Here is a 14,853-nt window from a genome sequence, read left to right as displayed (position 1 = left end):
GACAGGCCTCAGTAGGGTGGCTCTCAACTAGCTGAATAATTTATAATAGTGGATAGAATTTGCTCTCCTAGATCTCTGGTCGTTCTTTATATTTTGAGCAGGAGGTAGTTATGCCTCAAAGTACGAGCACTGCTTTAGAGTTAAAGCCCTATAATAGTAGATAAAGCACAAGCAATCAGAAGGTCATGGGTTCTAATCCCAGCTCTGCCACTTGTCTGCTGGGTGACCTTGGGCAAGTCACTTCACTTCTCTGTGCCTCAGTTCCCTCATCTGTAAAATGGGGATTGTGAGGCCCATGTGGGACAGGGACTGTGTCCATCTCGACTTACTCGTATCCACCCCAGCGCTTAGTATAACTCCGGCCACGTAGTAACCGCTGTACAGATACCACAGTTATTATCATTAGTAGTAGCCAAAAACCCGTGGTCCAGTTTATGTTCAGCTAGGGTGACCGGTTGTCTGGTTTTACAGGTGCTTTATTTTCTTCCAGTAGGGATGCAGAACCTGGCATTTTTATATTTGGTATTTTTCTCTTTAGTGCTGAGCCTCTCTCCTTCATGACTCCTTCTGCCAATTTCGAAGGCTCAGAGAACAATCAATCAGTGGTGTTTACTGAGCCCTTAGTGTGGGCAGAGCACTTAGTACAGTGTGTGGGAGAATATAATTATGGTATCTGTTAAGCGCTTACTGTGTGCCGGGCACTGTACTAAGCGGTGGGGCGGATACGAGCAAATGGGTTGGACACAGTATCTGTCCGCTGTGGGGTTCACAGACTCAATCCTCATTTTACAGATGAGGTAACTGAGGCCCAGAGAAGTGACTTGTCCAAGGTCACACAGCAGACAGGTAGCGAAGCCGGGATTAGAAGCCATGACCTTCTGACTCCCAGGCCCGGGCTCTAACCACTAAGCTAAGCATGCAACAGAGTTGGTAGATCTGACCCCTACCCACAGAAAGCTTACGGTCTAGACAACTGATGGCAAAATTCATGCAGATTGGGGAGGAAAACACTAAGGCTTTTGAGCAAGTGAGGGGCATGGGGGGTTCTCCAGGTGAAATAGCCTAGGAGTGTGTAAAAATCGGTGTCCTTCCACAAAATGGTACGGGTGACCTCATCATCTTACGCTGCCTGCCTAGCATAGTAAGCGGGAGGTCACGTACGACTCCTTGTCCTGTAGTCACAAGGATCACCAGTTGCCACCCTGCACTCTGCTCGAAGTGTGTGGAGTCTGACCCCTGACAAGCCCCCACCTGGCTACTGGTCCAATCCGGCCAAGTGCATTACGTACTCAATCCTTCCCCTGAGAAATACTGGCTGGCACCCATCATCCCTCTGTGGTTCCTTTTTTGTTTTTATGGTATTTTTTAAGCGCTCACTATGGGTCAGGCACTATGCTAAGCTCTGGGATAGATATAAACTAATCGGGTTGGACACAGTCCATGTTCCATCTGGGGCTCCCGGTCTTAATCCCCATTTTACAGATGAGGGAACTGAGGCCCAGAGAAGTTAGGTGATTCATCCAAGGTCACAAAGCAGACAAGTGGTGGAGCCGGGATTAGAATCCAGGTCTAATTAGAATGCTGCAAACCAGGCTCAAGATCTTGTGGACTCTGATGTACCTGTAGTTAGCCAGAAGCTTGCTGTAAGGGAATTCCCTGATGTTTATTCTCCCTTCCCTGCTGACTCAAAAAGGAGTAAATAACTTTTTTTTGAGAAGTTATTGTCAGAGTTCAGCTGGGGCAGAGGCCACAGTGATGAACTCCAGGCCTGTCGTGTAAATATCTGTCTTCTTTCCTTACCATTGGAGGGGTTTCCAACTGCCTCTCGCTGAAGGGTAAGGGACCTTCAGGGGCAGGTTTTCACTTGTCTTCTTCATTCCCCTGCCTTCACTGGGAGTTCCCATTCTAAACAATTTCAGATCTCCTGACACTTTTAGACCGCCAGCGAGGAAGAAAATATCGAGAAGGCTATTTTTCCAGCCCAGAGCCGTCCATCTGTTCAATTTTTTTTTTTAAAGAACATCTGATAACATCTCCTAGGTAGCCTTCACTCCACTTGCTCAAGAAGGCAGTTTTATGTAACCTTTTTGTTAGAACCTGCCTCAGTCTTTGATAGCAATCTCTTATTAGACAATTTTCATTGCACAATAACCCACCTCTTTGTTCCACTCTCCATCGTCTAGTGACCACACCGACGAAGACAGGAAACAATGCCTCTAGTTTGAGCTCCATTTAACACTTCAGGGTCTAATAAAGGAGAAGCATGCTTTCTGAAAAATTTCACACCAAAAACAGTTAATGGTATGGGCCCTGGGGGGCGGGGGGCGGGGGGGCCAGAGAATTGCATCATGGAAACAACTCACCCAAGACCAAAGAGCGAAGCCTTCGTGTTTCCGAGGGAAAGGACAATAGCCGTCAGTTCTTCTGCCGTGGCTGTGTGTTTCCCTTTCTTCCTCAGTGTTGGCTCTTTAAAGAAGAAACCTTAAACCTTCGAGGTGAAGCTTAGATGGTGGAGACTGTTGAGGCCCAGAGTGATGGAAAGTTAAGCCCTAAAGTCCCAAACTCCCGGCCTCTACCCTGAGCCTGGAGGACATGTAACTGTCCAGTTCCAATTTCCTGGCCCATCCCCTCCACCCCCCTCCCGCACCCTAACTCCCCACTCCTTACAACATTAAACCGACAAAAGCCACCCAGGAACGGATTTCCTGTTTCATCATTTAAACCCATTATCTTGCTCTGCTACTATCTTGCCAAACTGGTTTCTTGCCGCTTACGTTTTAGAGTCCTGATGAGGCAAGATAAGGAGTCTAGACTGTTTGTATAAATAGACCGTTCGGTTCTAAGGTTAGAACAGAGTGGACCAAGGTCCAATCACAGTCCTGTTTTCACCTCTGCAAACTGGCTTCTATGAGATCCAAAATGACTTGTGAATCCACAGAAGCGATGTGGCCCTGGGGGAAGAGCCCAGGCCGGGGAGTCAGAGGACCTGGGTTGCAATCCCAGCCCTGCCACTCATCTGCTCTATGGGCCTGGGCGAGTCACTTGACTTCTCTGAGCCTCAATTACCTCATCTATAAAATGGGGATTAAGTACTCCTACCTCTAGACTGGGGCCCCCATGTGGGACAGGGACTGGATCCAACCTGATTGTCTTATATCTGCCCCAGCGCTTAGCACAGTCCCTGACATATAGTAAGTGCTTAATGAGTTCCACGGGGAAAAAAATGAAGCCTTTCTTCCCAATCTGACTGTGACTGACACAGTAGATGGCAGCTGCAGACCAACAGAATGCGGCAGTTTGGAAAATGAGCGGGAATGCTGAATCCAGTTAAAACACGGGTGGAAAAGGGGCACCCAGATACACCCATAATCCAAGCAAATACCTCTTATGCGGGGCCAACCTAGATGAAAAGGGCAGAATAGTCAAGTGCAACTTTAAAACAGTTAGCTTTTAGTCCAGTCTTCAGAAAATAAGTGACAGAAATAGATCTAAACTCTCCTCTCCTCAACTGCCTGGTGCATGCCAAGTTTAATTTTTTTAAATAGCATTTGTTAAACCCTACGTGTCAAGCGCTGTTCTGAACACTGGATTAGATACAAATCAATTAGGTCAGCCACAGTCCTTGTCCCACATGGGGCTCACGGTTAAAGTAGGAGAGAGAACAGGTATCGAATTCCCATTTTATAGTTGAGGAAACTGAGGCAGAAAGAAATTGTGACTTGTCCTAGGTCACACAACGGGCAAGTTGCAGGGCTGAGATTAGAACCCAGATCCTCTGACTCCCAGGGTTTGCAGATAATGGGAGGTGGTGTGTCCTTTCAGCCTTGAGCTCCTAAGCAGATGAATGATTTCCTCTCAGGATGATGTCGGAGGACTTGGGTTCTTCCTCCACGATTTTCAGGTGTGGGAAAAGCCCCCAACTCCTCTGACTGGAAGCCCGTTTCGGTTAACAGTTGCAAATTTCATTTTTAAGGATTATGTTGGGGAATATGGCAACCGTCCCACAGGCGGGGAAATAGAGATGGCTTGCAAGATTGCTAACAGATGCTGCATAAAGGCTAGCTCGGTGGCCAGCCAGTGGTGTGTGTGGGTACCTCCATTTGCTCTAAACACGGATATTTGGCAACTGACCCCAACCACAGGTTATCTGGGTCAGTGTCTCCGCCTGTCAGCAGCCTCCAGTACTCAGGAGGTATCGATTAGATGTCTGAGAGAAGCTGCAGGTTTGACCTAAGAGGCAGTGGCTTTTCCAGGTTTCACAGAGGCTGCTCAGAATCGGCAAAGGCCGACTGGACCCAGGTAGAAAGAATAATGATAATAATTATGATATTTATTAAGTGCTTACGCTATGGGATAATCAGGTCCCACATGGAGCTCCCAGTCTAAGTAGGAGGGAGAGCAGGTACTGAATCCCCATTTTGCGGGTGAAGGAGCCAAGACATAGAGAAGTTAAGTGAATTGCCCAAGGTCACCCAGCAGTAAGTGGGAGAGCTGGGATTAGAATCCGGGTCCTCTGACTTGCAGGCCTGTGCTCCTTCCACTAGGCCATACTGCTTCCCTACCATTAAAGAGAGGTAAGAGGAGAGAAATGAGGAGATGGCCTTAGCCAGCCTGTCAGGGATAGATAGCAAAATGGCAGGGCGCTGACTCCCTTGACTTCTTTCAGTAAAGACATCTTCAGTTGGAAATCGACAGTTCCGAGTGCTCCGAAAGGCTTTGCGAGATCTAGTGAAGCTGGGGCTTCCAGGTATGCAGTGTGACTTTGGGTAAGTCACTTCACTTCTCTGTGCCTCAGTTACCTCACCTGTAAAATGGGGAATGAGACTGTGAGCCCCACGTGGGACAACCTGATTTTACCCCTGTGCTTAGAACAGTGTTTGACACATAGTAAGTGCTTAACAAATACCATTATTATTATTATACTAGCCTCAGCCATTACTGAGTGCTTCCGGGGCCAGTGGTGCCTCTGAGGGCTGGTTGAGTCAGTCAGTCAGTCAGTCAGTGGTTTTTATTGAGGGCTTACAGTGTGCACAGCGCTATACTAAATGCTTGGGAGAGTACTATATAACAACAAATAGATACATTCCCTGCCCACAGCGAGCTTACAGTTCAAAGGGGGAGACAGACATAATAGAAATAAATAAATTACTGATATGTACCTAAGTGCTCTGGGCCCGGGTGGAGAGTTGAGGAAAGAGAGCAAGCCAGGGCGACGGAGAAGGGAGTGGAGAAGAGGAAAGGAGGGCTTAATCAGGGAAGGCCTTTTGTTGGAGATGTGCTTTCAAAAGGCTCAGCTCCTTAGCTGCGGTCTTTCACCTCTCTACTGAGTTTATGGTTCTGGGTATTTCACATGTGGTGGTATTTGGTGGGAAAGGAAAGCAGGTCAAGGAAGATGCATGGTTTAGTGGAAAGAGCATGAGACTAAAAGTCAGGAGAGCTGAATTCTAGTCCCGGCTCTGCCTCTGGTCTGCTGGGCGACCTTGAAAAAGTCACCTTAACCTCTCTGTGCCTTGATTTCTACATCTGTAAAATGGAGGTGAGATTGGAAGCGCCATGGGGGCAGGGAATGAATCCAGGTTGGTCAGACTACCAACTCCTGTCTCAGAATATTTTAGTAAATACCATTATTATTACTGCTGACATTTAAACCCACCACTCAACCAGACAGAGGAGGTATCCGGTCCTCGAGGGTCCAAGGGATGGAGGGATTCTGGGTGTTTACCAAGGCTGCTACTTGAAAGATTTCCCCTCGATCCTCCTGAGGCCCCCAGATTTGGGTTTTCTGTTTGCATTGGCAGTCTTTCCCCCAAACGCAGACAGTGATTCAAAGCTATGAGACGTCTGTCACTTAGGAAGGCAGCGTGGCTTAGTAGAAGGAGCACGGGCTTGGGAGTCAGAGGTCGTGGGTTCTAATTCGGCCTCTGCCACTTGTCAGCTGTGTGTCCTTGGGCAAGTCACTTCACTTCTCTGGGCCTCAGTTACCTCATCTGTAAAATGGGATGAAGACTGCGAGCCCCACGTGGAACAACCTGATTATCTTGTATCTACTCCAGCTCTTAGAACAGTGCTTGGCACATAGTAAGTGCTTAACAGATACCAACATTATTATTAGGAAGACCTGGCCCCCTGAGAGCGGGAGGGGTGTCTGGGGCAGCAGGGCAGGGGAGGAGGAAAGTGAATGCTGACATACTCTGCTCCGCACAGTCCTCAACTCCAATTACTCCCCATCTTGATAAAAATCCTGACTGACATGTCGAGATCTCGCTGTGGGCAGGAATGTGTCTGTTCTTATACTGTACTCTCCCAAGCACTTAGTATTGTGCTTTGCACACAGTAAGCGCTCAATAAATATGATTGAATGAATGAATAAGGAGGCCCCCCCCCCCAGCTTTCCCACCGCCTGGGAATGCCACTGGAGGGAGAAGGAGGAAGAAGAGCACGGGCCTGGGAGTCAGAAGGACCTAGGTTCTAATCCTGCCTCCACCATTCGTCTGCCGTGTGACCTTGGGCAAGTCACTTCACTTCTCTGGACCTCAGTTGACCTCATCTGTAAAATGAGTATTAAGACTGTTGGACACGTACTGTTTCTAACCTGATTAGCCTGACTCTACCCCAGTGCTTGGCACATAGCAAGTGCTTAACAAATACCATTAAAAAAAGAGGAGGGGCAACACCTCAGTGAACCCCTAAAAGCAGCAAGGTGGGCTGTGTGTGGCTCAATCCCCTAACGCGGAATAATGCCTCAGCTTGCCCAGTCAATATTAGTTGTAATTAATAATTACGGCATTTGTTAAGGGCTTACTATGTGGGACACACTGTACCGAGTGCTGGGGTAGATACAAGATAATCCATCATTGGTATTTATTGACCCCACACTGCGCGGAGCACTGAACTGAGGGCTTGAGGGAGTACAAACCAACAGAGCTGATTGGCACACCCAGCCACTGTTCATCTCCTCAGAGTCATTTCCATAGCCAGACTGAGAGACACTACAATAATAGCCCACCTGAGTCAGAGCAAGGGTTTGTCTGACGCCCACAGCGTACAAAAACCAGATGTGCCACTCTGCAGGCTTTTCTCCTTTTGTCAAAGAGAAGGAAAATGTTTTTGGTTTGTACATTTTTACTGCTGCTGCTGAGGGGACACCAGCCTCCCTGGGCTTCCCACTTGAAAAACCTCACTGAAATAGGTAGGTTACTCGCAGGTTTCTGCAAGTCTGTAATTTTGGATGGAGTGGGCAATCTTTCTGTCCTGCCACCCTGGTGTCAGGTGTGAGGCTATTTGTGGGACTGAAGCATCCATCCATTTTTCTCCTGAAGGATATTCTTGAAACTTATCAGTTCCCAAAGGGAATGTGGAGAGACCTCTTTTTTTTTCATTCTTTTCTTTTCTTCTTTTCTTTCCTTTTCTTCTTTTTTTTCACGGTATTTGTTAAGCGCTTACAACATGCCAGGCACTATACTAAGCACTGGGGTAGATACGCGCTAATCAGGTTGGACACAGTCTTAATCCCCATTTTACAGATGAGGTAACTGAGGCATGGAGAAATGAAGTGACTTGCCCAAGGTCACATAATAATGATAATGTTGGCATTTGTTAAGCACTATGTGCAGAGCACTGTTCTAAGCACTGGGAGAGATACAGGGTAATCAGGTTGTCCCATGTGAAGCTCACAGTCTTCATCCCCATTTTACAGATGAGGGAACTGAGGCCCAGAGAATTGAAGTGACTTGCCCACAGTCACACAGCTGACAAGTGGCAGAGCCGGGATTCGAACCTATGACCTCTGACTCCCAAGCCCGGGCTCTTTCCACTGAGCCATGCTGCTTCCCATAACAAACAAGTGGCAGAGCTGGGCTCAGAACCCAAGTCCTTCTGACTTCCAGGCTCGTGTTCTATCTACTAGGCCACACTGCTTCTCTTTCCAGGCCCAAGTCTGGGCCTGGGTCTGTAAATCCATTACTGACTTCAATGTACCAGGCAGCGATGGCAAAGTGCCAGAATGGCACCCATTTGTAGTGACTGCTGTGATTGTAAACAGCTTGAGGGCAGGGATCGTGTCTTCTAAAACTACTGTTCTTTCCCAAGTGCTTAGTACAGTGTTCTGCACCCAGTAGACTCTTACTACACATTATTAGATTGATTGAGTGGTTGGTGCTCTTTCTAGAGAAGCAGCGTGGCATAATGGAAAGAGGATGGGCCTGGGAGTCAGAGGACTTGGGTTCTAAGAGCTTACCAAATGCCATCTTCATTATTATTATTATTAGTTATTTTAAGTGATGAAGCTAAGAAAGCAACCAAGTGAATCATTTCCCTACTTTAGCCCTAAAATTAGCTTCAGGAAAGGCTTGTCTAGCTCTTCCTAGACTGGGTCATTTCATAGACTGTGAGCCCATAGTTGGGTAGGGATTGTCTCTATATGTTGCTGAATTGGACTTTCCAAGCGCTTAGTACAGTGCTTTGCACACAGTAAGCACTCAATAAACTCGATTGAATGAGTCCCCCACCACTCAGAAAGAATGCAGCAGGTAAACCTCACCGCAAGAAGGATACCTGCTTTCTATGATTTCCTTCCTCGGGGCAGCTCCTTCAGAATCTGGCTTTTAAGCTTTGTATTTGGGACAGTCCGGGTCTCTTGGTAGGTGCGAGCATGAACTCTTGAAAAAGAGGGGCCGTGGATGAGAGCAACTGTGAAATGAAGGGGCTTAGTTGAATATTAATGGGTAGAGCACAGGCCTGAGAGTCAAAAGGACTTGGATTCTAATCCCGGCTCCACCGCATGTCTTCTGTGAGACCTCGGACAAGTCACTTAGCTTCTCTGGGCCTCAGTTACCTCATCTTTAAAATGGGGATTAAGTGTGGGAGCTCCATGTGGGACGGGTACTGTGACTAACCTGATTAACTTGTATCTACCCCAGAGCTTAGAACAGTGCTTGGAACATAGTAAGTGCTTAGTGAGTACCCTAATTATTATTATTATTATTGTATTCTGGTTCAGATGCTCCGGAAAACCCTCCAAGACCAGGAGAATCAAATGGTCAGCTGAACCACTAGCAGATCCAAAATGCCTCTGGTCTGTGTCATGCTAGGACTATAGCCATGTTTTGGCTATGGGCCTGGGGGTATTCCATTTGAGGCAGTCTTAAATGTCAAATGAATCCAGAGCCAGAAAGATCAGAACCCGAAAGAAATTGGGAATGGGAACCAGTCCAAATATAAGCACAACAGAATGAAAAGTGTTTTCCTCTGCACAGGTTTCATGCTCTCTTGGTAAGACATCCTGTTTCCAAACAGAACTAGTAGTATAGATCAGTCATCCTAATTAGGGTACCACTATTTTTTTGGAAGGGGGGAGAGGGAACCAGTCCAAAAATAAGCACAACGGAATGAAAAGTGTTTTTCTCCGCATAGGTTTCATGCTCTCTTGATAAGACACCCTATTTCCAAACAGAACTAGCAACATAGATCAGGCATCCTAATCAGGGTATCACTCTTTCTTTTGGGAGTGGGGAGAGGGAACCAGTCCAAAAATAAGCACAATGGAATGAAAAGTGTTTTTTTTCTGCATAGGTTTCATGCTCTTTCATAAGACACCCTGTTTCCAAACAGAACTAGCAACAAAGATCAGGCATCCTAATTAGGGTACCACTTTTTGGGGGTGGGGAAGAGGGAACCAGCCAAAAATAAGCACAGCAGAATGAGAAGTGTTTTTCTCTCCATAGATTTTATACTCTCTCGATAAGACACCCTGTTTCCAAACAGAACAAGTAACGTAGATCAGTCATCCTAACTAGGGCACCACTCTTTTTTTTTTTTCTCAAAGTTGTTAAGAAGAATTCTAGCAGTCTGCAGGTGTCTCTCTTACAGCGTTACTCAGAATCAGAAAGAAAGCAGACCAGGGGGTTAGAAGATCTCCATCTCTATTTTGTAACCAACCACGTCCAGGCTGTTTAGTTTATACTTCCTCTAGCTAATGAAGGTATTGGTGGAGGGGCAATGCTTTACTCATGCTTTACTATCTGAGCTCAGGGACCGTGAAATTTCTCCGTATGCATCGGTGCTGGGCTTCACTGACCACAGCAGGCGGGGTAGGGGGACAAAAGCCTTATCAATAATAACCAAGCAGCAACCTCAAAGTGTCCATCTTTGCTTTCCAGTTTGTTTCAGTTTGGGTTTTTTTTTTCCTCTCTTACCTACTTGTTTTTCCTCCCTTTTTCCCTCCCAGCGAGCGTGGAGGCAAGACATATCAAAGCAGAGATGGGAACCGAAAGAGCTCTCGTCCTGGACAGATTAGCAAGCAACGTGGCAAAACGAAAAAGCTCGATGCCTCAGAAGTTTATTGGTAAGAACCCAAGCCCTTTTGCCTGTTGGTGCTAACAGATAGGGGTGAGGGAGACAACTAGCAAAGAGAGCTAATTATCCCAGGGTCTGTCTTGGCCTAAACTCTTGTAAATAAGCTCACCTTTTAAAAAGACTTTCTAAGTGCCCTGGCTTTGCGTAGTTCAGCAACTCAATCTGCTGCATTAGATAGAAGAAACTGTCAGCTTAAAGGATGTGTACATAGCATTTGGGTATCCACAGTTCATGTATGGGGTTGATGTGAAAACAAGTTTCTTCCTCTTACTCTGGGGGGCAGGTATTGCATGAGAGAGAGTTTTGCAACAGCTACTGGGAAGAGGTCTGAGATGGCGATTTAGAACTTAAAAGATGCTTAAGCCTTTGGGGGAGCCTTAAAGACATCCTTGTGTTTTCCTTTGATTGCCCGAGTGCCACTTTTAAAGGGAAAAGGAAAAGCCTCCATTTTCACCTATTGGGCTTGATTTCAGCATTTTGATTTCCACTGGGTTTACACTTGGTGTTTCCGGGAGGAAGGAGTTCAGAACGCGATTAATAAATACATTTCTGAGAATTGTTTCATCTGGAGAGTACCATCAACATTTTATTAAACTTTCCCAGACGTTCTGCTGCGTGTGACCGTGATAGTGAAGGCAGATTTATTTTGGGGAGGAAGACAGCTGACATGAAAGTAGGAGATTTGTTGTAAACCTCAATGTAAAGGCAAATGCATTGTACCTAAAATAACTAACCAAGCCAAAAGAATTTACTCAGTGCCATTTGGGTTTTAACTTCCTATCAACTTCCATGTCACAGCTGTTTATTGCTGCTGCTTACCTCTAATGTCGACCCCATTCTTTTCTCTAGTTTTCTTTTAACCAAGGTCAACTGTACATATCCTCTTGAACTGTAGGAAAATAATTTTGACCTCATGTATTCATTATCTGCAGGTCCACAGTGTACATTACTGAGGCAATCATCGAGATAACTGAAGAGCTAGGGAATCCCTTTTCTCTGTAATTCCTTGGTTAGCTAGAGAAGAAGCCATGCTGTGTTGAAAGCAGAGTACCCTTGATACCCAATAAATACCCAGGAGTTCAGGAGGCTTCTAGTAACTGGTCTGAGGGAAAGGCACAGTGAACCAACTCTGATTCCAGTGCCCTGCTCAGAAACGTTTCCCAAGTGTCCCTCGAGTTGTACATCGATGTACACACAACCAGGGTTTCTGATGACACGAAGCCAACCGCAAGAGCCAAGCCCAAGTGCTTTGCAATAATGATATACTATAATAATAATGAGAAGCAGCATGGCCTAGTGAAAGGAGCATGGGCCTGGGAGGTCAGAGGACCTGGGTTCTAATCCCAGTTCTGCCACTTGTCAGTCAGTCGTATTCAGTGAGCACTTACTGTGGGCAGAGCACTGTACTGAGCCCTGGGGAGAGTACAATACGACAATAAACAGACACATTCCCTGCCTACAATGAGCTTACTTGTCTGCTGGGTGACCTTGGGCAAGTTACTTAACTTCTCTGTGCCTCAGTTACCTCATCTGCAAAATGGGAATTCAATTCCTGTTCTCCCTCTTTCTACGACTGTGAGCCCTAAGTGGGACATCATGATCTTGTGCCTACCCCAGCGCTTAGTACAGTACTTGGCACATACTAAGTGCATAACAAATACCACAATTATTATTATTATTATTATTATTAGGTCTATGGGTGTTCACACTGCTTTCCTAAAGGCCTTTGGTTCCTAAAGATGTTCACTACCCTGGAACTAAAAAACAAAAATTTTTCTGACTTATGAATTTGAGGAGTCTCTAATTCTAGACATACTGTGAATGGAGAGGGAGAACCAGAAGGAAAGTTTTTAGGCTAATTTAGAGCTGAATTTCAAGCCAAATATTGATTTGTGACTATAGTAATATGAATACATCATCTGATGATCTTTATAAGGTCTTTAGACTACAGTATGATTTCTTTTGAGGTGGCCAAAGTTGTTCTGAGGATTTTACCTGTTAAAAAAAGGAGCTTATTTTCCCTGGCCCTTCCATGGGGGAAGGGGATTCAGGGAGAGCTGGGAAAGCTTTTCCCTCCTGCCATGCCCAAGTCTTGGACCATTTTGGCTGTTAGCTCTCCTCCTGCCCTCCAGGCTCCGAAGAGTGTTTGAGTCCCACACCAACATGAAGGCCTGGAAAACCTCCTGTTACCTCTAGCAAGGGGTGAAAGGTCTTACCTTACTCTGGCTCTGGCTCTTCCCAGTTTGTAAGGACTGTGGAGGTTGCTGAGGGCACTTGGGGTGGGGGGGTCCCCCCTCCATCTTCTCAGTCATCAGGTGTTATCTGTTGTTGAAGTCAAAAGCAATCAATCAATCTTATTCAAGGAGCGCTTACTGTGTACAGAGCACTGTACTGAGCGCTTGGCAGAGTATGATACCACCGAGTCAGTAGACATGTTCCCTGCCTATAATGAGCCTAGAACATGGATAGAACATGGGCCTGGGAGTCAGAGGATCTGGATTCTAATCTCACCTCTGCCACTTGTACAGATTTGTACATTCCAAGCGCTTAGTACAGTGCTCTGCACATAGTAGGCGCTCAATAAAGACTATTGAATGAATGAATGAATGAATGAACTTGTCTGCTATGTTACTTTGAGCAAGTCACTTCACTTCTCTGTGCCTCAGTTACCTCATCTGTAAAATGGGGCTTAAAACGTGAGTCCCATGTGGAACAGGGACTATTTCCAATCAGTTATCTTGTATATATCCAAGTGCTTAGTGCAGTTCCTGGCACCTAATACGTGTTTAAAAAATATTTAAAAAATGGTCTTACAACTTAGAGGATTTAGATGATCTGGAGGGCAGGCAATCTGGCAAATCAATCAATCACATTTATTGAATGCTTACTGTGTACAGAGCACTGTACTAAGTGCTTGGGAGAGTACAATGTAATTGTACTTCCTATGCCTCTGGAACTTTGGGCCTGTAAGGGGAGATATGAAGCGGAAATGCTAAATAGTGAATGCAGAGTGTTTAGGTGAGCCAATCTGAGCTAACCATTGTGGCTACTATTTTGTATTCCAAATAACAATAGCTGTGGTATTTGTTAATCACTTAATGGGTGCCAAACACAATATTAAGCACTGGGGTGGATACAAGATAATCAGGTCAAACCCAATCCCTGCCCTTCATGGTACTCACAGTCAAAATAGAAGGGAGAACAGGTATTGAATCCCCATTTTACAGATGAGGAAACTTAGGAACAGAGAAGCCTAGAGAAGTAGGTGAGCGGCAGATAGAGGATTGGAACCCAGGTCTTCTGACTCCCAGGCATGGGCTTGTTCCACTAGGCCATACTACTTCTCACAAGAGTATCTTATGAGGTAATAATTATTTTCATAGAGCAATAAAGATCTAGTTTTGTGTTGGCAAGTCGGAGTCCCAAACAATTTATTATACCAATTTCTTTATGGAAAGATGAACTTTTAGACCCAATCAACTAAAAGGTCGTCTCCTTAACTCAGGGTGGCACAATTTTTTTTTAATGGTGCTTTTTAAGTGCTTATTATGTGCCAGGAACTGTACTAAGCGCTGGGGTAAATATAAGGTCAGATTGGACAAAGTCTCTATACTTGTTGGAGCTTACAATCTAAGTAGGACAGAGTAGGACTGAATCCCCATTTTCAGATCGAGGTAATTGAGGCACAGAGAAGTTAAGTGACTTGCCCGACATCACACAGCAGATGTGGCAGAGCTGGGATTAGAACCCAGGTCGTCTGAGTCCCAAGCCTATGCTCTTTCCACTAGGCCACCTTGTTCCTTCCACACTCACCTAACTGACCAAGTATTAACTTGGACCCTGCTCCTGTGCCTTCAAGGTCCACCGGGACCAGACAGGCCTGCAGTGAAAAACTGGGGAAAGGAGAAAAGTTGGGGCCAGTGGCAACCAAAGAAGCAACAGGAAAGATTGAAAATTAGCGGCTTCCGTTTTCGACCCTTCAGTCAATCAGTCAAGCCCTTCGGAGGCACGGGGCAGGGTTCTTGAAAAACCAGCTACAGAGGGGCTGTGCTCAGGGGTAAGGTGTGAAGGAAGAATGAATCATTCCCTTTCCATTCTCCATGATGCCTGTAAGTGTTCCAAGATGAACTCTGTCCTCCTCTTGAACTGTAAGAGCAGAGGTGAGAAGGGTTCTTGGCTTCTTTTCTGTGCTCAGGGAGCCCAAGTCTTCATTCCTTGAGCAGGCAGAGTGCTGGGATGAGGCAATGAGTGAAATGAGTCCAAGATGAAGCTGGAGATACGAAAACCGCTTTCTGAACAAATTCATTCATTCAGTCATTTTTGTTGAGCGCTTACGGTGTGCAGAGCATTGTACTAAGCACTTGGGAGAGTACCCCACAACAATAGTCACATTCCCTGCCCACAACAAGCTTACAGCCTAGAGCAGGGAGACAGACATTCATATATTTAAAAAAATTACAGCTATACGTAAGTGCTTTGGGGTTGGGAGGAGGGAAGAAC

General features: G+C 45.9%; 1 protein-coding gene across 4 annotated transcripts in view; it reads left to right on the top strand.

Moving 5' to 3' along the window:
* Positions 1-14,853, top strand: part of IKZF3 (IKAROS family zinc finger 3) — an 80,795-nt gene that overhangs the window by 54,142 nt on the left and 11,800 nt on the right. For 2 of the 4 annotated variants that reach the window (XM_007658146.4, XM_007658145.4), the window contains exon 7: positions 10,226-10,342. In XM_007658146.4, the coding sequence (XP_007656336.2) occupies positions 10,226-10,342 (117 nt within the window). Of the gene's footprint in view, positions 1-9,915; positions 9,980-10,023; positions 10,089-10,225; positions 10,343-14,853 lie in introns of those variants that run through there. The other 2 variants (XM_029075951.1, XM_029075950.1) reach the window with 2 other exon arrangements.

Source organism: Ornithorhynchus anatinus, chromosome 11, assembly GCF_004115215.2.
Source record: "Ornithorhynchus anatinus isolate Pmale09 chromosome 11, mOrnAna1.pri.v4, whole genome shotgun sequence".
Taxonomy (NCBI): domain Eukaryota; kingdom Metazoa; phylum Chordata; class Mammalia; order Monotremata; family Ornithorhynchidae; genus Ornithorhynchus; species Ornithorhynchus anatinus.
This window is presented reverse-complemented; position numbering and strand designations above follow the sequence as displayed.